The sequence below is a fragment of the Hevea brasiliensis genome, chromosome 2 (assembly GCF_030052815.1).
Source record: "Hevea brasiliensis isolate MT/VB/25A 57/8 chromosome 2, ASM3005281v1, whole genome shotgun sequence".
Classification (NCBI taxonomy): Eukaryota; Viridiplantae; Streptophyta; class Magnoliopsida; order Malpighiales; family Euphorbiaceae; genus Hevea; species Hevea brasiliensis.
Window position 1 is genome coordinate 105966919 of NC_079494.1, and position 24422 is coordinate 105991340.

At 30.0% G+C, this 24422-nt stretch overlaps 1 protein-coding gene and 1 long non-coding RNA gene across 2 annotated transcripts; one reads left to right on the plus strand and one right to left on the minus strand.

Annotated features, from left to right (window-relative positions):
• Positions 1-11534: 11534 nt before the first annotated feature.
• Positions 11535-15048, plus strand: LOC110638781 (uncharacterized). The gene is made up of 7 exons (XM_021789464.2): positions 11535-12104; positions 12797-12868; positions 13433-13500; positions 13755-13911; positions 14337-14420; positions 14540-14629; positions 14710-15048. The coding sequence occupies exons 1-7, from the start codon at positions 11850-11852 to the stop codon at positions 14827-14829; spliced, it is 846 nt and encodes a 281-aa protein (XP_021645156.2). The 5' UTR covers positions 11535-11849; the 3' UTR covers positions 14830-15048.
• A 2264-nt stretch (positions 15049-17312) lies between these two features.
• On the minus strand, positions 17313-21235 carry LOC131174416 (uncharacterized). Its single transcript, XR_009144697.1, has 3 exons — positions 21068-21235; positions 17933-17991; positions 17313-17581 (listed from the first exon to the last, which is right to left on the minus strand). It is a non-coding gene; the product is annotated as an uncharacterized LOC131174416 (long non-coding RNA).
• Positions 21236-24422: the final 3187 nt, after the last annotated feature.

Consider the following 24422-nt stretch of genomic DNA (forward strand, 5'->3'; position numbering starts at 1 on the left):
GCACAATCGAGGTCCTCGATCCAGATCGGTTAATTAGTCCAGTTCTCTCACTGTCATCAGATAAAGTCATCATGATTTTTCGATCACCGGGATCATAAATGTTCAGGCAAGGAACAAAGAGGACAATCGAAAAAAGATTAAAAGCGGTTATCTTGTCCGGGATTGTTACCGGAGCAGCTAGAACAGGAAAAATGAGGAGAATAGGGGAGAAAGTCAAATGAGGTAGGGCTTCCCGGTTGAAGGTATGTATAGGAAAATTTAAGCATTTATTGCAAGCAGAAAACGAAGCGGACGCCTCGAGAATTGAGGGAAATAAATGCTTTGACTGGACCGAACCCGATAAAAGGAAGATCGGTGTGGTAAAGATCGGTAGAAGGGAGACCGGCACGAAAGATCGGAAAAGAGCGTGTTAGGAAGATCGGAAAAGAAAGGAGGTCGGATAGCAAAAAGAATAAGACAGCTCCTGCTGATTATCGTCATAATCAGGGCCGAGGTAGTTAAAGCGTCGCAAACGAAATCTCCACCGCACGCCCCAGAATCACCCGCATTACTGACATGTGCCAGAGTACGTCAGGATAACGCCATACATCCTAATCTCCACCGTTGATCTTACTTGTAAGGACGAGCTCGGAGCCCTCAGATCGAAGAAGAAAATGACAAGATCAGCGCCTTTCACTCCTAGCCCTCAGATCGCTCTTGACAAGAAATTTTGGGCCGTCAGATTAGAAGAGAGAAAAGGACAAATACTCCGGAAGGGATCACAGTCGTCCGTTCTAATTCTCTTTAATTCCCGAGCCCTTAGATCATGTCCTTCAAAATCTTAACCCTCCATCTCCCTCAAAACAGATCCTAACTCTCCATGGGGAGCACCCGGTTCCTATAAATACCTGCATGAAAAACTGTTCAAAGGAGGACAAATAGTGAATATAGCGGAAGGACTCTGAAACTTAATTCAGCTCGTTACTCTGCTATTTTTGAAGCTTTCATAAGAAAAACTTTTGAAACCAGTTTTCTGAAGTATTTTCTTGCAAAGGATTTCTGAATACTGAAACTCTCCATTTTCAGTTCGTTCATTATCCTGTGACACTCTCAATTTCTGTCTTTGTTATCTTTATTCCCACTTCCGTTGTTCAAGCTCAACTTCATTCATACTTGGTTATAATATTGATTGGACTGCATTTTAACAAGGTATTCCTCATTTCAAGGCGAACCTTAGTCTTCAGGTTACCAGCCCGCGGCCCCCATTACGTTCTGTGATCCCATAGTTAGTTCAATAAATCCGACTCCCCACAGGTGAGTGCTCATATTGCTTTTTTTATTAAGTGCTCGTTCTTATTTTACGTATTTCCTTTATTCTTTACATATATATATATAATTTTCTCCAAGTTTATATTGCGCTAAAGAACACAAAGAAGGTCATTCTCGAGTTTACTTCCGTGTTGACCAGTCCATTCTTTTTGTTAATCTTTGTTATTCCTGAATGTAAATCTTCTAGTCCCGAGTAGCATATAAGTGGTCAGATAAAATGTAGGTAACTGTATCTTAAGGGTCTCTTTAAAATAATGAAAGGTCTAAACAATAAGTCGGGAAAAATAGTAAGGCCGAATCACTAGAATAATGCAAAAGACAATTGAGTAAGATGACACAAGGCAGAGTAAAACCGAACCTTAAGATAGATAAATGGGATGGATCGGGTATCAAAAGGTACTGGTAAGGCAACCACATAGGAAGGTCGAAAAATTCGGTTTGGTATCTCCTGACTAGTTACAAGGTACCAATGAGTTAAAAGAAACCTTATTCCGAGCCCCCTGCATCTTTAAATGCCAAAACCCTTAGTTCTAGGATTTCGCGACGGGTAGCTGTAATCGAGTTTCGAGAGATCGGAAAAGCCCTTATCCGATCCCTATTAAAATAAAAGAGATCGGAGGAGAGTTCTTATCCGATTCTCCATCTAAAGTTTTAATAAATATTTAAAAGGAGATCGGAGGAGAGTTCTTATCCGGTTCTCACTTAAAAATTTTAACAAATATTTAAAAGGAGATCGGAGGAGAGTTCTTATCCGGTTCTCACTTAAAAATTTTAACAAATATTTAAAAGGAGATCGGAGGAGAGTTCTTATCCGGTTCTCACTTAAAAATTTTAACAAATATTTAAAAGGAGATCGGAGGAGAGTTCTTATCCGGTTCTCACTTAAAAATTTTAATAAACATTTAAAAGGAGATCGGATGAGAGTTCTTATCCGGTTCTCACTTAAAAATTTTAACAAATATTTAAAAAGAGATCGGAGGAGAGTTCTTATCCGGTTCTCACTTAAAAATTTTAACAAATATTTTAAAGAGATCGGAGGAGAGTTCTTATCCGATTTCCAAATTAAATTTTAACAAATACGTAAGATGATCCCCCTAAAATAAAACAAATACGCAATAGCAACTCACTAAGGTTGTCTCATTTACTTATGTATCTGGGTAATCCGGATTAGTGAAAAATCAAATATTCCTTTTATCAAAAGGATTAACATTTCCAGTCAAACCCTCCTAACTATAAAGAACGTGAAGTTAAATCTGCTTACCCTCGTTGAGGGATGAGGTGAGGTGCCTAACACCTTCCCCACCCGTTTACGGACCCTGAACCTAGAATCTCTGTTTTTGAAGTGGTTTCATTTTAATTTACTTTCACAAATGGTTTTCTTTAATTTCCCTCAAAATTAAAGTGGCGACTCCTCACTTTTCCCATTTCGGTGAGTGTTCGTCCAGGCGACCGCAAAACACCTTGCAACAAGATTATTAAGAGAAAGTTCGACGTGAATTGACCTCACTGACAGGTATTAAAATTAAAAGAGCTGTATAAGACATCAACTTCCATATATATATATATTGATGTGACATACAAGTGTGCGAGTGCTCCAAATTATCTTTTGTGTTAATATTATTTGAATTATTTGAAATTATGTGAATATGTTACACTTCATACATAGGGATGCATTAGATTTAATTAGTTATAGAAATTACATTTAAAATCAATATCTTACTTTATGAGTCAAATGCTCACCCCTGTTCATCTATTTTTCCTCAAGTGATAAGTGGTCTTATTGAGAATAACCTGCTTTGTTTTCTCACAGATTTAACCATAAAAGTTTAGTTGTGATTTTATTATCTTTGCTTCAATTCTAGAACTCCGCATGTACCAGTAGCGTATTATTTTTAATTGGATTTGTAATAACTTAATTTTTTGGAGTTGTAAACTTAATTATGGGAGATTTTTTGGATGTATGTAATAATTATTTCTGTAAATAGAGGGAGCTGAGCTCCCAATTGTTTATTTATCTATTTCGAAGATTGTGAGGGTAAGCTGAGCTCCCCATATTATTGTTTTATATGTCTACAGGTCAGGTGAGCTAAAGCTTCCCGTTGGATAGTCCAATTCATGATCAGACTCTGTCCATTTGTTTTTTTGAATTTGGACTACACTTATGGGCTTTATGATTATGCTATAAATAGTTAGACTTACTACGAGTTTCGGAGGCCTTATGCTGACCCAAGTCCTAGTGCCGGTCTGGCTCAGAAATTAGGACATGATAAAGAGCATCCCCTGCATGCAGCTAGAAGACCCAAAGAAGCCAAAAGAGGCCCTTTGGTAGCCCATGCGCTGCAAAAACCCAGGCACAAAACAAATCAAAGACAAAGCTCTATAAGGAGATCGAGAAAGCCTTCTTCCCATAATTGCAAATCTATTGCCAAAGTAACTCAAAGCAAATTTATTAATGCATAACCACCCTACCCGAAGGTAGGGAAAGTTACCCACATCCAGGATAAGGGGATGGAGACCCCCCGTGCACCGAGGGCAAAGGCAGCCACTAGATGGTCGAAGACGGAGACCGAGACTTAGAGACTAAGGGCTACTTGGAGAGAAAATTTCAAGAGAAAAACCAATATTTTTCTTATTCAGTAACTGCGTTTTGAATTTTGGTTCTAGCTAAGATGTATTAACGGGTGTAGTTTAACATAAGGTTGTTAGCCCTTGTTGGCTTGAGTAAATGAGATGAATCGGAACAAAATTGAAGTAATTTTTGTTTCTTAAAGAAAAGGGGAAAAAGTAAAAAAGATGAAAACCTAATCTCATAATATTTTCTATCTGAAGGTTGTGGTTGTTGTAGGCTTGTAGCTCATCTGTATATAATAAATAAGAATGATAAGGAAAATCTCCAAAATCACGAGCAATAATGAAACAATTTTTAACAGCAAGGGCAGATCTACCATACATTGAGTTGGGTCAGTTGATCCACTAATTTTTTTAAAAATCTCATATATATATATATATATATATATATATAATTTTTTATATGACGTTTAAAATATTATTATATTTAATAAATTTAAACTTATTATTTTGATAATTATTATTTTTATAATATAATAATTGATGTTTATATTTGTAATTATTGTACTTATTATTATTTTGATAATTAACTTGTAATATATGAAAAATCTAATATATTCATTAGTTTGTTTATTTGTATAATTAATGTTGATATTACTTATTACAACTGTACAAATATTAAAAGGGTATTTTTTCTGCAATGAAAATTGTGAAAACTTGAATGCACAATCGAATTGGAGATAAGTTATTGAATGATTCTTTAATTATATATATTGAATGATATTTTTAATAGTTTAATAATGAAATGAACAAACAACGCTATCAGAAAATGAACATTCGTTGAGGACAATTGTAAATTTAAGAGTACAGTGATAATTTATTATTTTATAAAATTATTTTTTTATTCAAATGTTTTACATATTGAAAGTTTATATCCATTATAATATTTTTTTTACTCAATAAACAGTTATCATGTATCATTTGTTTAACTTTGAGATGCAACTTTACATGATTCACTTGCAATTTGTGCCGCACATACAATGCAAAAATAATTTTTTCCTTTTATTTTGATAAAAAAAAATCTTTATCTTCGTTTGAATTGAGCAAAATAAAATTCTTTTTTCCCAATTGATTTAATTTTCTGACTCATTCCCAGTTTAACAATGTCCCAAATTCCATCCAATAAATAAAGAAACAAAGAAATTGTTATATGCAGTGAGGGAAGCAAAAATTTAACTTAAAGGGATCTAATTAAAATATATAATGAAAAATAAATAAAATTGATAAGAGAATTTAAAAAAAAGAATGACTTGCTAAAAATTAAATGAAATTATTGTTAATTCAAAAATACAATAAATGTTTAATATTATGAATTTATGAAATTAAAATATATTGATAGCCTAAAATTAAAAGAATTATTTAATTTATCTTAAATCCAAATTTTCTTAAAATAATCATGAAAATAAATTCAATTAAATTTATAGATTAAATAAGATAAATGATATAGCTCTAACATATGAAATAAACTTTTTTTTTTAATAATTTAGGTATGATGAAATTAATTTCAATATTAAAAATAAGATTATGAGAATAAAAAGTTATTAAAATTTCACATTGATAAAAAAAAATAGAGAAAATTGTGTTAGACTTCTCTTTGATAATTTTTTCTAACAATTTAAATTTCAAATAATAAAATGTAGTCCCATTGTTCATTAAATTTTTGTAAGTAATGGTAAAAAATATTAATTTTTTTTAAGAAATTATCCACTATAAATAGATAAAATAAAATTATCACAAATAGATAAAATTATTCTTACTATAAATTATCACAATTATATTATAATAATTTTTTTTATTCATCATTTTCTGAATACATTTGACGATAATTTTATTATCAGTACTTATATATAAATCTCATTAATATTAAAATAATTTCAAATTTAACAGCACATTTTAATTGAGAATTGAGATTATATTATAAAAATTAACATAATTTCCTAAATTTTTATATTAATAAATTTGTTTATAGTTCAAAATTTTCAATATCAAATATCATTTACTTCTTTAACTTTCCAAACTTTCTGTTAGATTAAAAAAAAAATTTAGATACAATTTTCCCTAAATTATATATATATATTCATAACCTTTAAATTTTGTAAAAAATCTTATATTATTAAAGAAAAATCATTATTTATAGAAAATCACACTATATAAATTAAAAAGAAATTGATTACTTATTGATGATTTACCAAAAAAATTTAATATAATATAAGAATTTTTCCTCAAGGAGTCACAGCAAAATAGTTGTTGGATTTATAAGCCACTATTTTAATTTATTTTTCAAAATTATCATTTTTCATGATTTTTAAAATTAATTAAAAGTTAGATTTAATATATTTAAATTATAAGAAATAAAAGAAATAAGAAATTTGAATTATAAGAAACAGAGGCGTGTGGCAGGAAGGCCATTATAAGTCCACTCACAAGTCGCCACGTCAGTATTTGGACCAAACTTTTTGATCCACCGCCAATCATATTCTATTCCTTTTCCCAAAAATTCTTTCTTTCACCTCCTATTATTCAAGATTCAATTTCTCTCTCTCTTAAAAATTCTAACTTACCGATATATATATATTTTTAAAATTCCAAGGGAGCCCAATCCTCGCCGCCCCCCTAGCCCTAGTGTGGGCTTGCTCCTGACGTCTGACAAATTTTAAAATCCTAGGGGAGCTCAGTGCCCACCTTAGCTCATTAATATATCCATTCTTAATTATCTGTGAGGAGAGCAAAAGAATAAAAAAAAAAATATATATATATATATATAATAAAATCATCAATAAATGGTATTTATACACACAGCAAAACCGTGATAAGGCTCTTTAGTCTTCCCATCTTCAATTGCATCAAAAGTGGCCTATACTGGTGGAAGAAAGCCACATAGTGCACCAGCTACCCTACTTCCGACAATGCTGAGTACCAGCCACAGTATCAGGGCAACCGGCATAAGTACGCATAGAACAATCTTTAGAAGTGCCCTAATTGTTTAGCTTTGCAGATTAGAGAAACTAATTAAGAGAATCAGGGAATGCTACAAACAGATATTGGTGGCAAAGCATATAGTTTCATATTAGGTTTAGAAAGCACCTTATAATTGAATAATACATCCAAAAAGTATGGAATGGCCCAAGACCTAATATGATGAGGCACATACGCCAATGGGTAGAAAATTATACATGTGCATAAAATTTGACACTCCATGAGTTAAAATGAAATTTTAAATTCAGCTAGGTCTTATTTCATAAAATTAATTTTATTTTTAAAATAAAATTTCAAATATTTAATATACACTAATAATTAAAAAAGATAGATTGAAGTGAAATTTTAAATATTTTTTATCTTTTAAGTAAAATTATTATTTTTTAATTGTACTAAATATTACTTAAAGGTGAATACAATTGTTAAATTCTGGTCAATAATTTTTTTATTAGTCTTTAGCTTTTGTGTGTGTGTGTATATATATATATATATTAATTTTCAAATATTTTACATATTTTTTATATAATAAATTTTTATTAAAATTTAAATTTAATGTAACGCTCCTAATTTTTAAATTTATTATTTTTGGGCAAATATTGATGTTTTAATTTTATTTAAATTTTAGGAAATTTTTTGAGATTTTTCAAATTTTCGAAATCGGGTTTCATTTTTCGAAAATATAAACTTTGATGATTTTTCAAAATTAATTTAAAGACCACGTGGCAAAACTAAAAATATATTTAGAGTCTACGAATTTTGATGTTTTAATTTTATTTAAATTTTAGGAAATTTTTTGAGATTTTTCAAATTTTCGAAATCAGATTTCATTTTTCGAAAATATAAACTTTGATGATTTTTCAAAATTAATTTAAAGACCACGTGGCAAAACTAAAAATATATTTAGAGTCTACGAATTTTTTTGAGTTTTCTGAAATTTTTGGATCTCGTTTTTGGTTCCAAGGCAAAATAAAAATTTAAAATTTTGTATTCTGAATCGAACCGGTCAAATCGAATCGGACCGATCGAATCGGACCAGCTTCTTCCTTTTTCTTCCTCCCCGCGCGCGTCCCGACCTCCCTCTCATTCTCTCTCTTTTTCTCTCTCCTACCTCCTCCCCTTGCCGCCCCGCCGCCTCCCCTGCCACCCCAGCCCGCGGGCACCCGTCCCCAGCCGCCGCCTGGAATGCCGAAAAAAGGCGCCTGAAGCGACGTGACATGCAAGCGCCGCTTCGTCTTCCCGACCGAAATCCGGCCGATTCGGCCATCAATCGGATCGGGTCTTGTGTCTAAATTCATCTACTCGTTGAAAGCTTTCCATAGACACTAAGAACACCGAAATCCATCGAGCGATTTATTCAATTTTTGTCCGGGAAGTTTTAGCCCATTTTGACTTTTGGGCTAGATTTCTCGCAAATCGTGAACTCCACGAGAAAACCAAGAGTACCAAAGCACTCCACTCGTCGAGAGCTTCGCAGCTATATAAATTTCAAATTTTTCCGATACCATTTTTCGGTGGGTCCTACAGAACTTCGCAATGTTTTTTCGAGCATTTAATGAGCTTAGAAAATTTCATAAAATTTATGTACTAACCCCCGTGTTGTGGGCTTCATGTAGGTATCTTCAATTCGCGAAAATTCGACAGTTGTCTGAGTTTGTGAATTTTCAGCTAGACAGACCGGCTACCAGAAAAAGTCTCCAAATTGAATCAAGGTTTTGGCTATCCCACCATTGTCAGACGTCCCGAGCGCGTCCCCTGAGTCAGAATCGGCAAAGGTAAACCCGAATCTTGTTTTTTCGTAATTTTCTAGTGCTTAAATAGGATTAAAAATTCATAAAATATTCGTGGTAGTTCAGAAAATTATAATTCTTTTTGCAATAGCCTAGTAATATTGCTAAGGACCGCGGGGCAAAGTTTTAAAATTTTTAGAGCTTATTTGGACAGTTTTTGTAAAAATAAATTTTGCCTTTTATTTTGATAATAAATTGTTAATTTTTTTATATAAAAAAATCTTTATCATCATTTGAATTGAGCAAAATAAAATCCTTTTGCTCCAATTGATTTAATTTTCTGACTCTTCCCGGATTAACAATGTCCCAAATTCCATCCAATAAATAAAGAAATAAAGAAATTATTATATGCAGTGACGAACGTAAAAATTTAACTTAAGGGATCTAATTAAAATATATAATGAAAAAATAAATAAAATTGATAAGAGAATTTAAAAAAAAGAATGACTTGCTAAAAATTAAATGGAATTATTGTTAATTCAAAAATACAATGAATGTTTAATATTATGAATTTATGAAATTAAAATATATTGGTAGCCTAAAATTAAAAGAATTATTTAATTTATCTTAAATCTAAATTTTCTTAAAATAATCATGAAAATAAATTCAATTAAATTTATAGATTAAATAAGATAAATGATATGGCTCTAACATATGAAATAAACTTTTTTTTTTAATAATTTGAGTATGATGAAATTAATTTCAATATTAAAAATAAGATTATGAGAATAAAAAAGTTATTAAAATTTCACATTGATAAAAATATTAATTTTTTTAAGAAATTATCCACTATAAATAGATAAAATAAAATTATCACAAATAGATAAAATTATTCTTATTATAAATTATCACAATTATATTATAATAATTTTTTTTATTCATCATTTTCTGAATACATTTGACGATAACTTTATTATCAGTACTTATATATAAATCTCATCAATATAAAAATAATTTCAAATTTAACAGCACATTTTATTTGAGAATTGAGATTATATTATAAAAATTAACATAATTTCCTAAATTTTTATATTAATAAATTTGTTTATAGTTCAAAATTTTCAATATCAAATATCAATTACTTCTTTAACTTTCCAAACTTTGTGTTAGATTAAAAAAATAAAATAAAAATTAGATACAATTTTCCCTAAATTATATATATATATATATATATATATTCATAACCTTTAAATTTTGTAAAAAATCTTATATTATTAAAGAGAAATCATTATTTATAGAAATATCACACTATATAAATTAAAAAGAATTTGATTACTTATTGATGATTTACCAAAAAAATTAAATATAATATAAGAATTTTTCCTCAAGGAGTCAAAGCAAAATAGTTGTTGGATTTATAAGCCACTATTTTAATTTGTTTTTCAAAATTATCATTTTTCTTGATTTTTAAAATTAATTAAAAGTTAAATTTAATATATTTAAATTATAAGAAATAAAAGAAATAAGAAATTTGAATTATGAGAAACAGACGGCTGTGGCAGGAAGGTCATTATAAGTCCACTCACAAGTCGCCACGTCAGTTTTTGGACCAAACTTTTTGATCCACCGCCAATCATATTCTATTCCTTTTCCCAAAAATTCTTTCTTTCACCTCCTATTATTCAAGATTCAATTTTATATAATAAATTTTTATTAAAATTTAAATTTAAAATTTTATAATATTAAAAATTATTAATATTATTGAGTTAAAATTTATTAATAATTAATCTCTATTTTATTACATAATTTTTTTTAGAGGGGAAACACATGTTTACATTTCACTCCACAATATACAAACTGAAGTTATTGCCTCAGATCACGAGTGCCATTTCCTCCATTATTATTTTTTAATATATAAATTTATCATTAATATATGCCTAATTTTTTTTATTTTAACAAATTATATATTTAATAAAAATATTAAACATGCATGTACCACCATAATTATATAGTGAGTTTTTGTTTCTTATTTGTTGTTTTTCTCAATTACATTTGCATGCAAGAAGGTAACTCCGAGAGAAAAAGACAGGAATCCAGGCCTTTGAAAAACACAAAGGTTGTGTATGGTTGTGGAGAGTTTCTAACTATATCGAATTGTTATTGGAACGAAATTATTTTGATATTTTAATTTAATTATAATATTTTATTAAAAATTAAACTGAAATATTACTAAAATCGTACAGAAATTATATTAAATATATATATACTAAATATAAATTAATATTATATTTAATTTTTTTTATATTTTTTAATAATTTTAATTATAAATATATTAAATTATTTTATAATTTTTAATGTATTATTATATTATTTATATATTAATTTATAATTATATTGATATCTTATAATTAAATATACATAATTAATAAATAGTTATAATTTAATTGTAATTTATATATATATATATATTTTATAATTAAATATTATATATTTAAAAATAATTAAAAAATATATTATGTATTAATAATTTAATTAAAAATTTAAATATTAATTTAAATATGACTTTTTTAAAAAAATAATTACATAAAATTATTTTAAAAATTAAGAATTGAAAATTGAATCGAAATTGTATCAAATTAAAATTAAAATAATGAAAAATCAAATTAAAATTATGTCAAAATTTCAGTGTAATTTTAATTTATAAACAAATTCTAAATCGAATAAGAATCACACACCCCCACTTAACACAAATCTATATGGGCAAGAGGAAAATCAGGCAGTTAATAAAAAAAAAAAACTATAATTTAAAAAAAATAATAAATCGCAATTTAATCCATAAAATTACATAATTTTTTTCAAAAAATTTAATTTTTTTTGGTTGGTTGATATGGTAATGATATCATTAGAAATAGAAAAAGAAAACTCGGATTTTCCTCTCTGGAATCAAATCCCATAAATACAGAATTTTCTTGCCCAGGAGAATTCTTTATTCTACTTTCTCTTTCTCTTATTTTTCTGTTCTTTCCTCTCTCTCTTTGAAATTTCTGCGAAACCTGAGATCCGCTGTTTGCAATAGCGTGATCTAAGGTTTCTATCACTCCTTTTTCTCTTGAATGTTAAGCCTATTTTTCCCATCCCTTATTCAATCTCTTTTTTTCTTTCATTTCATTTTATTTGGAGGAGAATCCCTAGAGGAGGATTTCATTTTTCATGATGAGTGATCACGTCGTGTTGTACGTCGACCACCTTATGAGGCCCCCGGCTGTTCAGATGGCTCTGGAGGCCTCTTCTTCCACGCCCAATGAGGGAAGCGACGCTGTTGGTCCGGGCCACCAGAGGAACCAATACCAGGAAAAGGGGGAGGAAGAGGAGCCGTTGATTCAGGTCTCCGAGTGCCGCATTTGCCAGGAAGAAGATTCGGTTAACAACCTGGAGATTCCCTGTGCCTGCAGCGGAAGCCTCAGGGTATAAATTGATTTATCTTTAGAAATTTATTTATTTGGTCAATCCATGGCTTACACACAAGCTAATTTTGAATGATGGATCTTCCGCACATACGTTGATTATTGGCTAGCGCCCATTTACAATGGTCTATCTATTTGTTGAGCTAAGGCATAAATTTTGTTGTTCTGTTGAGGGATTGCATTATTTTTGCGATTGCTTTTGCACATCATTTCAAAATTTTCTGTTTTTGCTTTGTAAAATAGATTGATAGATTTTCTCTAATTTCGTATTATTTGCACGACATTTGGAGCCAGATAATTATAACCAGTATTTCTAATGTCGTTAATACCTACGGTCTACTTTGTTATTCACGGTTCTGATTCTGGATGGAAGGAATTTCTTGAACTACCGGCATAATTCTGTGAATTTTATCTTTTGCTATCTCTTATGTGCAATTTTTGTTTTATTTGGAGAATGCCAAGAGAGCTTAATTTCATATGAGCTCCAATTCTTTAACCATTGTGTTAAATTATCAACAGGATCAATCCTAAAGTGATTGGTCAGTAGTTCAAATTTTGCTAATCCAGCCGTTGGCAGTTGGTATATAAGCTTCAGTTTTCCATAGACTTACTCATGTTATTATTCTTTTTGTTCGACATTTTTACCTTTTGTTAATGGCTGCAAATTTTTTTGTATTATTTTTTTTTATCCAGTACGCTCATAGGAAGTGTGTTCAGCACTGGTGTAATGAGAAAGGAGATATCACTTGTGAGATATGTCATCAGGTATGTTCATTGAGTATTCTTGCTGATTGGTTGTCATGTGTCCTGAGCCACATGCTTGCTTTATGTTCTCATTTAACTAAGTATGACCACATGAGCTTTCATATTTTCGCCTTCAAACATACATAATCAAATCCAAATGGCCCTCTCCTATGAACAAAACACAAATAGCAACAAATAAGCTGTTAAAGCCCAAAAAAAAGTGAGCAAATAGTAAGTTTGATTTTTAATCCATTGGACTGTAAACTATTATGATGCGTCATACAACAAACTACCATCTTGTTCTTCTATACAACAAATGATAATGAATTGTGACCACTTGCATAAAAATGTTCCTGAATTTCTCATGCTCATGGTGCTTATATTGTTACAAACTTAATCATACTGTTGATTGCTCGTGAATATCTTTTTCCTTTTGTACTAGCTTCTAATGTGTACTGAATTGTTTATCATCTCCGTCAGTAGTCAATACTCAGTATTTCTTGTCTAATTCCTTGAATATATTTTATAAATATATTGCGACATTTTAGACTTGATTATTCATGTTCCCTTGGGTTTGATGTATAGCCTTACCAACCTGGTTATACTGCTCCACCTCGTCCACCTCGCTCTGAAGACGCTGCTTTTGATATTGGGTAGGGCAAAACTCTCTTATATCTTTGAAAATTTTATGCAATTTTTTCCAATTTCGCTTTTCTTCTGGAAATTGTATATGATCATATTTTCCCCCCTTTTTAGATAAATTTGATGCACGTCCGAAATGCCCATTGATCCATTGGGATCTGTATTAGAGTTGTCATTTACGTCAGGCACTTATAAATGATGGTTTTTTGCTTCATCACACTTTTTTTTTTTTTTTTAACATTTTGATTAATTATATTTTTTGCAGTGGAGGCTGGACCATCTCTGGCACTCCTCTGGATCTGCGTGATCCTCGCCTTTTGGCAATTGCAGAAGCAGAACGTCATTTTCTGGAAGCTGAGTATGATGATTATGCTGCTTCAAATGCTAGTGGAGCCGCATTTTGCCGTTCAGCTGCTCTAATCGTATGCCTTTTGATTCACAAATTCACCCTCATAATTATGTAGAACTTTGACATGTAACTGTAAATTTTGTGTTTCTGCTGCATGCTGATCAGACCAATATGTCATTTCTTTTATGGAATGAGGAAGGCTAAGGATAATATTGAATGGCAGGCTTGATTAAATGAAGAAAGTTATTTGTTTTATCATTATGGTTGTCCTTTGCTTGGAAGTTTTATTTTCTTCTACAAAATGATTATGTTTTCACAATAACTAATGACGTTTGATATTTTAGCATTTGAGGGAAAACCTACTTAATCTATACTTTGGAGATGTTGGACACCTGGACATGCCACCTACGATACCTCGTTACAAGTTCTCTTACTAGTGTCTTTTCTTATATAATTTAGATTTGCTTTCGATGCTTACTGTTTTTTTTTTCTTATTAGTTAATGGCCCTTCTACTCGTGCGGCATGCATTGATTGTTACAGATGCTGATGGAAATGATGATGATGTGCCTACCTTTTTCTCTGTAAGTTGAATCATAACATTCTACTCTTACAATCTATGGTGTCCATGCCCATCTGCTTTATTTGGCATTCAGTTGATTGTACGGTTCTTCATTCTTATGGATTGGTTGGTCCTTGGCAGCTTTTCTTGCTACGAGCAGCTGGTTTTCTTTTACCCTGTTACATCATGGCTTGGGCCATCAGTATCTTGCAACAGCGGAGACAAAGACAGGTACTCTGTTCTGTTTGCTATCTTTTCACATCATTTTGTAACATGAATCATACTAAAATTGGTATAATTTGGTGATACAGGAAGCTGCAGAACTGGCAGCAACACAAGTTGCTTTTGTGCTCCAATCGGGCCATCGAAGGGGTCTGCATTTCACAATAGCATCAGGACCTCATGTAGCTCCACACCAGGAACCTGTTTAATTAGGAAAAACTGAGGGAGAGGATAATTGGAAAGAGAATTTCCAATCAATAAGGTTTGTATTAAAATCCAAAAAAAAAAAAAAGTGTGAATGATGTTGTCACTTGGCACTCATATCTTGTTTCTCCTTTCCATAATATGTACATATGACGCCTTTACATGAGGAGCCGAAGTATTTTTTATATCTAAATTCGCTGTTAAATATGGGCATTTGTCTTCAATTGCATCTTTGTTTTTTTGCCTGCAATGCCAATTTTGCAATTGTTACCATTGAATTTAATTTTCAGAACCTCTGCCTCACCAGTCAGTCAGCACTGCTTTTTGTTTGTGTGACATGTAGAATAGCAGGGCATTCCACCTCAGACGGGTTCGTTTTGATGGTTGGGGAATTCCCCTCAAGGTAACGTCCGGGCAGCGCTACCTAATTCCTAAGAATGGCATTAAAGGGTCATTTCTTGAGTTGAGGTACAAATTAAAAAAATTCTATTAAACTGATTTGTTTTTGTCAGTTTGATTTAATTCAATTCGATGTTAATAATATAATAGAATTGAATTAAATAATTTATTTTTTAAAATTATTTATTAATAAGTCTTAAATTAGGATTAAAAATATATAATATAATTTAAATTTAGGTTTACAATGAGTTGAAAATAAGTCTTAAAAAAAGCTAAAGATGAAATCCAAATTGATAAACTGAATGAAATTGAATAGAATCAAGTTTAGTTAATTTAGTTTGATTTTATTTTATTTTTAATTTAATTCAATTTGATTTAATTCACTGTAAATTTCAATTTATTCAATTTTTCAGTTTTTTAATTCAAAATAAATCCAACGCACTGATGCTCAGCCCTAGTTGTTTCCCATTCTCATTCATTTTCCAAGGTCCATCCTTTACGATTTTTTAATCTTTTCTTTCATTTATTAGAAATTTTTAATTTTATTATACCATACGTTATATGCATGCTACACATAAAACTATGAATGTAGAGAAACATTTAAATGAAGGTGTGTAAAAAATAAATCGTTTTTTTCAATATTTAAAATAAAATTTTGAAAATTGAATAAATTCTAATTTGAGCTGAAATTAAAATTTTTCTCAATATTATTGTAGTCCCTAGAAATTCCTCACAGGTATGAACCTACAAAATAAATATAGGAGAATAAGTGTACAAGACTAATTAGAAAAAAAATGGCATTCCTGATTATGGAGATTTAAACTTTTTACATAGGCATTGAATAGAATTCTGTTGAGATTTAGGGACATCCGATTAAAGTGATTTGATTGAGGGAAATCCAATCAAAGGGAAATTTGGAATCTGAAAAAGATATTATACTTATAGCAGATAAAGTTAATTAAGATACTTATAATATAATGGTGAATATAATATGATAAAATTAATAAATTATTTACTTAAATTATTTACTTAAAATGCATTAAAAACAAAAAGAATAAATAAGTGATACTGGAATTCAAACATGAGTACATATGAATATTTAAATTCAATCAAATAGCTTAAAAATATGTTCACTCATTCTCATAGTTGAATTCAGTGGATTCTCCCTCCCACTAGTTGGCATAACTTTATAATTCTCTCTCTCTCTCTCTCTCTCTCTCTCTCTCTCTCTTTTATTTTTATAATCGTTTGTACATTTGTAATCGTTTATTTTTGGGGAATAGTGTTTTGCAATTGTTGATGAAGCTGCAAGCACATATAATTCTGGCATACTCATGGCATAATCATGGTTTACAGCAAGGAATAAGGAAGCATCTTCCTTTACTTGTGTTTAGGTAACATTCTGTTTGCAGCTTCTGCTTTCTTTGCATTACAACAAACACCCAGCCATTGCTCAATATTTTGATGCTGAATCTCCATGAATACTCCTTTTCAACCCAACTTAATAGGTTCAAACCAATTTACCAATGTAAATTTATTTATTAATTTGTCATTAATTGTGGAATACTTTGTTATTATAAAATGGATGATGCTTTATGATGCAGTTACAAATGATTGATGGATGATAGCCACCGCTTATGTACTGTACCATAATTGAAATGTGCTGATTTTTGAAGTGTCCCACATGTTCTGTGGATTTCATCATCAACAATTTTGAAACAAAGTTCCAAAACAAAGGATAATCAATAAGAAATTGCAAACCCAGTTATGCTTTTATCTTTAACTTGCTTTGGCACTCTTCTTTTGCATCTTTGCTATGGTGGCTTAGTCAAGATATAGAATGGATGAAGTGATTACCTTAGGGCACTTAGTTCTCATTATAAATCTAAATACTAAAGAAAAGTCACCGCTTTAAGACCAACCTCGAGAATCTACAAAGCCATAGACCTATAATGTGCAGAGTTTCCCTTCAAATTTTAGTTTAAACATTTAGCTTAAATATTCAAAATTTTCTCTTTTGGTGAACATATGGCCCATTATGAACTATTAAGATTCTTATGATAAGCAATTTAACATAAGATATATAAGATTTAACAAAGTACGCACCCGTACTACTGACTAAATATAATTGCATAAGACCCCATTATCAATATATATTTTTTAACCCCAACTTGGGAACTAGCATTGCTTTCAGCATCCTCTGAGGAGACTATGATGGACAAGAACACCATCTTCAGAGGCTGCTGTGCTCAACTGCTTTCAGAGATGTAATAATACGAGTATACATAAATTACTTATTTTCATGCTCATCTGAGAGGCCCATAGCTGGGATTTACCTTTACTTGGTACATGTCCGTCCTAAATAGTAAAGATGATAAAATGTGTAAATTATGTAACCTCGAGAATATAGTTATTCTATTTAGAAGCTTTGATATTAAAGTATATATTATTTTAACTAAAGAATTAAGGTGTGCGTGATTTTAAAAGTTAAAACAATATAGTAAGCAAAAATCTAAGAGCATATTATCTAACCCTAAAATTTTTATATACATTGGAAACCTGTTGTCCACTAATGCACTCATACATGATGCAAAACTTCAATGTAGATCAATATATTGATCATGCACATTATCTGCTTCAACAAATATTGCATGTATATAAATAAGTTAAGAAGGATGTATTGCCATCCACATGGAGGAAAATACATACATGTGATCTTTCTTCATTCTCTGTGAGCGTGGCACCCACCACGAGGGGAGGATTTAAACCTTATGGAGAATAAGATAGAATAGAAAGCAACAACTCATTTAGCTCCTTTACTTTAATTGGAGGATAAAAAAGCAGAGAATCAGCACATTAACAACACATTCAAGTTGTGGTTGTTGCTTAGACCAGGACTAGTAATCACCCTTCGTTTCAAGGCACAATAAATAAATAAATTATCAGCCGATTTTGATAAAGTGCAAGGAACATATGCTTTAGAATGTTCCTAGTTGCATGTGATTTATAATATAGGAACAACAGCAACAGTAAAGGAAAAGAGAAATAAAGGAAAAGATGGTCTTCATAAATAAACGAGAAAAATTTCCAAATATGAGAGAGAGAGAGAGAGAGAGAGAGAGACTTGAAGTGGGTCTCATCTGAATCATTGAATGGGTGATTGAGAATATGGCAGCCCAAAGAAGAGCGAAGAAAAGCATAAAAGAAGCACATTTAGCACAAGAAACCAAGTACTGTTATTTTTGTTGTATAGAGAAGAGAGCTTGGAATTCTAAAGTGAGTAGATCTTAGAATGGAAAAAAGCAAGAGTTTATTTCTTTGGGGGCTGTTCTATTCCAGTCTTTCCTCTCATATATGATTCTTTATATGGCTTGCTTGCCATTGTAGCAATCTACTAGTCCTACTCTTAGGTGGCCCCATCGTTTGTGTCTGCCCAGTCACTCCCCTAAAAGAACAAAACCCCTCTTTTCTTAGTTCCAAAGGAATGATAATTTCCAAAAATACCCCCACAAAGATCTTCAAATAATGTGAATTTATTACTGCTAACACAATTCTGTTATTCCAATAAAGCACAAAGTAGGTCCCAAAGGTGAAAATGCATGACATCCACATGCGCTGAGTTGAGCAAGGAGGGCGGACCACTGGCTAAGAAAGAACATTAATCCCCAGGGCATATCCACATAAGCATGGTGAGGTGATGTGGCATGGCAGTCCAAGAGACTGGTAGGCCTGTTTCCAGAGATAAGCAGAACAAATGATAGAGATGTAGGGGAACAATACAAATGAAAAAAGACACTTGGCTACTTAAGGAACCTACCCCTTTATTCATCCTTGTCAGATTCTTCCATAACAGCCTTAATAAGCTTAGAATTTGAGTGAATCTAAAATTTCTTTGGGGCTGGGTGTTTTGGGGCCCTCTCTGCTTTTTGCTTTAAAGCCTCCTACAAATCCAATGATAAATGACAGACTTATATCTACAGGAATGGAACATAGGATTAGAAGGTTCACAATCTCATCTGTGCTTATTCTCTTATTACTCTAAACAAAAAGAAGATACTTCTGTTCTTCTTGCTTGTTTCAGATCAGAAACAATGGTATTTAGTGCTCATAGAGTGTTTGTTCTTCTTATCTGTGTGGGGCTCTTAGCAGTTCAACAAAATAAAGTTTATGGGTTGAAAAGTGTAGACTTGGCCATCAGACACAGCAAAAATGCTCCAGGGACTGTGTCATCCCATCAACGTATTCTTAGGGAAGTCAACATGCAAGGTATGAACACACAGAAAAAGTCAGCACGTTTAAACAAGACCTTTGATCCATATCGATCAAGCAAAAGACAGGTGAGAAAAGGATCAAATCCTATCCACAACAGATCCTGATACATTCAAGTTGTTTCTTCAACCAAAGACAAGAAAAGCAAGTAAGTTGACATTTCAAGAAAGAAACAGCTTCTAGCAGTGCCAGAGAAAGTAGGTGGTTCCGAATTGTATTTGCATTTTGAAGGAACTTTGATGAGGGTGGGCTGATTGGCATTGCTTTTCTATTTTCTGTTAACGGTTTTTGCTATTGAGAGATGTGTTACATGTGTATAGTAAAATCACTAGGGGACAGTCCTTAAATGCATTCAGTGAGCCAGTATCATCTCTGTGCTACAAGCTGAGATCATAATCAACCACCAAAGAAGAGTTTGGCACAGAGATGGTGTGGGCTCCCATAAAAGGAATACAGATTTTTTTTTCCTTGTTATTTTTCTTCTCCCTTTAATCCTTCCTACAAGAAGAAATTTCCATCTGTTTGCCTTGGTAATATGCTTCCTCTTGCAGATTATAGTGAAATTCTTCTGTATTTCTCCTTCATTAACAAAGGTTATTCCAATATAAAGAGCCATTATTGTACTTCAATTGTTTCAAACTTCAAAGAACCATCTTTTTGTTGCCCCTCAACAAGTATAATTAGCACTCACAAAGGCAAAACTTCAAAATTTACACTCGCAATATTCACTTGATACATACAAAGACCAAAAATCCTCATAATTGCATTCTACACATATCCAGTTAGGAAGTAGAGATTAGATTTCCCTGGCTTTCAACTGGAGAACTAATCTTAACTTCGTGCATTATTTTCGGCTCACTGGACAGAAACAGGGGAAGCTCTTTTATCAACCTAGATAACCTATAATTCACATGGATATTAATGATGATTTCTGTTATGGCTAAAGGAATCCCTTTACAATGCATTAATCATCAAGCTGTTCCTCATGACCTTGTACGACCTGAGGAAACAAGAAGTTGAAACATACTTAACAAGCCATTTCTTTATTAGATCAATTCCCAACTACAGCCCCTTGGTAGGATTGGTAATAACAAAAACGGGTGGGTGTACAATCTAAAGCTAGCCTCCCCGCTTTCAGGGCCAAAATCAAATATAATCTCCACAAGTTTGAATTCCTCCTAACTATCATGAATAAATTCAAAAATACAAAACTCAAAGCAGCAAAACAAATCCTCAAAACAGAATCGTGTTCCTCTCATTATCATCAAAATCGCCACTTTCAGGGCCAATTTCACATAAAACGAGCTAGCTTAGGATCATAAAAAGAACTATTGGCTTCAAAATCATAACACTGTGTAAGCTAGAAAAGTTACATGCTCAGTTAATATCCAATTCCGATAGCTTCAACAAATGCATATTCATTCAATTACAAAGAGAATGCCAGTGAAAAATAAAATAGAAAAGGAATTCCTCATTGATATATACAGAAAATTCAAATACCTAAATTTTGATCGTCTATTTTGGAAGTTTAATCAAATTAGATAAGAACAAAAGCGAAGCTGAAACAAACCATACCCATTTTATCAGAAGGGCAAAAACCCATCCCCAACAAATGACTCCACAGTGTCCCTTCATTTCAAAGCTTAAAATCCAAACCAGAAAAGCGGAACGTGGACGTTCCGATCATTTAAATCCTCGCCCTTCGATATGTTGACCGCGACGCTAGGCTAGTTACATTGTATGAGCTAAAACGTCGTCGTCTAGTGTCATCTGCAAATAAAACGCTACTGGATCACGGGTAGGTACAACAACGGCTGGAATACCTGAATCTAATTAATATTATTAAAATTTAAATTCATCTTAAATTTAATTAAAATTTATTTTAATTATTTTAATTTATTTTAAATTTAATTATTACTATTTAAAAAAAATTTAAATTCATTTAATTTTATATATTTTAATTAATATTTTATATAAAAAATTATTTTAATTAATAACTTATATTTTAAAAATTTAATAATTTTATAAAATATTTTAATTCTATTTTATATAAAATAAAATATATAAAAATTTATAAATATTATTATTAAAAATATATATTTTATATTTAATTAAATATTTATATAAATAAATTCAGGTAACAGATACTTAATATATAAAATTCAGGTTTATTATGAGTATTTTATTTAAATTCAAATCCATCTCAAATTCAATTATATAATATTAAAACTCATCCTATTAGAATTCGATTAAATCGAATGCTCGTAAAAACCCAACCAATTTGCCATCCTAGCCACGGGAAACGTAAATTCATTTACATTCTGCAAGGATTATCATTATTCCAATAAACACAATTTGCACCGTCAAAATACAATATGTAAATTTGAAAGAGAATAATTTTCAAAATATTTTTGTTATTATCAATCACTAAGATATCAAGTGAATGGTAAAAATTTTTAATTTATCTTTCAAATCATTTCATTTAACCGTTTGAAAATTAAAATTTTGTAATGATTTAATTTAATTGATTTTTTTTTAATTTTTATATTTAAAAATTTTATAGATGAATTTTTAAATTTTAAAAATTATTTAAAAAATATGAATCAAATATTAAATAATATAATATTGTGAGAATTAAGTTAAATTATTTATTATAAATAGCTTTTTATAAATGAAACGATGATGTAAAATACATCTTTTAGAGCTTTGCAAACCATATAAATTTATAATTCAAGCAATATGAATATATTTTCTATATATATATAGCGGGCCAAGTTTTATCTTAGAGTCATCACGTGGCAACTTTTAAAGAGAAATTTATTCCTTAAAACTGTCATAAGGAGCCTCTAAAAAAATTTGGCTTACTAAGTAATAAAAATATATTTTTAAAATTATTATTATATTAATATTTTATTTTTTCTTTAATTATAATTCATTTATTGTCTAATTAAAATAATAATATTAATCAATTATCATTATTGTAGTTATGTAGAATATTAATAACTGTTTGTTAATTTATTTAATACGTAAAAATTATGTATTTATACATTATATTCATTAGTAAATTATATTATATTATGGCATCTTTCCTACAAAAATTATTTCAATCTTTTTTAAGGAAAAAATTTATTTGGTTAAAGAAAATTTGTTTAAATTATTTTTCAACTATTTTAATTTTTAAAGAATATTTTCCAAAAAATTTCAAGAAAATACTTTTCTAAAAAATATTTTAAAGAAACAGTATTTCTAAAAGACTTATGAAAAACAATATTTTAAATAATCTCTAAAAAATCACTTTTTTTTAATAATTTTTTAAAAAAATAAACAAAATTTTTTGAAGAAAAAATTATTTAAGTAATAATTCTAAAACATTATATTAAGATAGATTGGTGTGGTATGGTGTGACTCAAATAATCTGATCAGTTAAATCAGTAAAATTTATCTTATTTTTATGAATAAAATAATTTTATTATATTTAAAGAAGTACCAATAGAATCTATTGTGTGTGTATATATATATATATATAAGTTATTTTTAATTAAATGCATCAAAAATTAATTGAAAATGTACTATTTAAATTAAATTACTTAAGAGAAAATTTAAAAAAAATTAATTTAATAGTAGTTATAATAAAAATTTATTATTGTTTAAAAGATCAAATTAAATAAAAAATAAAATTTAAATTATAATTAATATATTAAGTTAAAAAATATGAATTATATGTTATCACTGTACATAATACAAATATTTCATTAATAATAAATAAATTATATGTGCACTTAATATAAATGCATCATCTCTCATAATTATGTAAGATTCGCTCTTTATATTATAGAGAAAGCCTATTTTTCTATAGGATAAAAAATACTATTTTTTAAATACTTTCAATGTATATAATAATTAACGTTAATAATATTACAGTAAATGAAGAAGTGATGATTCATATAAACTAGATGAAATTCAATATAATATAAAAATACAATATTTATATATGAATGCCCAAAAGAAGCAATAAATTAAGCATTGGGCCAATGGGCTATGTGGGCTAGGGCTAAATAGGTTTTGTGTCCTTGAATACATGGAATATAAATGTCACATGTTACCAATAATTAATTGAGACAATTTAATTGGCAATTAAGAAAATTATGAAAGAGATAAGTTAATTGGCAAGAAATTTGGAAAGGAATTAGTATTTTTAAAAAAAAATACAGATATTCTCTATATTTATTTTATGATTTAAAAAATATTAAATTTTTTAGAATTTATAGTTATTATTTTGTTTAAGAAATTAGAATTTAGAATAACAATGATTAACAGAAAGATTATGGAATGGCATGTATTCCACAATTGTCTTCAACTCTTATCCTAGTTCTTGTGTCAGGCTCACAATCAATATATATATATATATATATGTTTCTCCTTGATTCTTGAGATCTTATCATCTTCCCATGAAAATTATATTGCAGAAAAGAACATAAATGCTTTTGGGTTGGGTGGATGCTTATCTATCCACCCTCTATTATTAATTTCAAAAGAAAAGGATAAAAAGATTAATGTGATTTTTGTGAAAAATATTTATTATCTCATTCAATTAAGGTGGTTGTTCCATGTCTTGTGGGTCCTCATAATTAAGACCATTAGAATTTGGTTCCTTCTTGTTCTCTTGGTATGAGGCTACATCTCAAGCTTTCAACCATTGCATTTGGCCATTTGAGCGCCTAACCCACACCTACATGTAGGACATTTCTTCTCTAACCAAACTCTATCATTGCACAAAAATCCATGTTTTTTTTTTTCTATTGACCATGACTAATTGTAATTGACTAACCAAATTAAAATTCTTAAGTCTATCTTCAACTCTTTTGGAATATTATTATAACACTAATAATTCAAACGATGCATGTGGTTGATAGCTAAATCTCATTCAATG

Coding starts and splice junctions, on each gene's coding strand:
- LOC110638781 (XM_021789464.2), top strand. CDS start 11,850: ATGATGAGTGATCACGTCGTGTTGTACGTCGACCACCTTATGAGGCCC. Junction 13,912..14,336: donor GCCGTTCAGCTGCTCTAATC/GTATGCCTTTTG, acceptor TTTTCTTATTAG/TTAATGGCCCTTCTACTCGT. Junction 14,421..14,539: donor ATGTGCCTACCTTTTTCTCT/GTAAGTTGAATC, acceptor GGTCCTTGGCAG/CTTTTCTTGCTACGAGCAGC.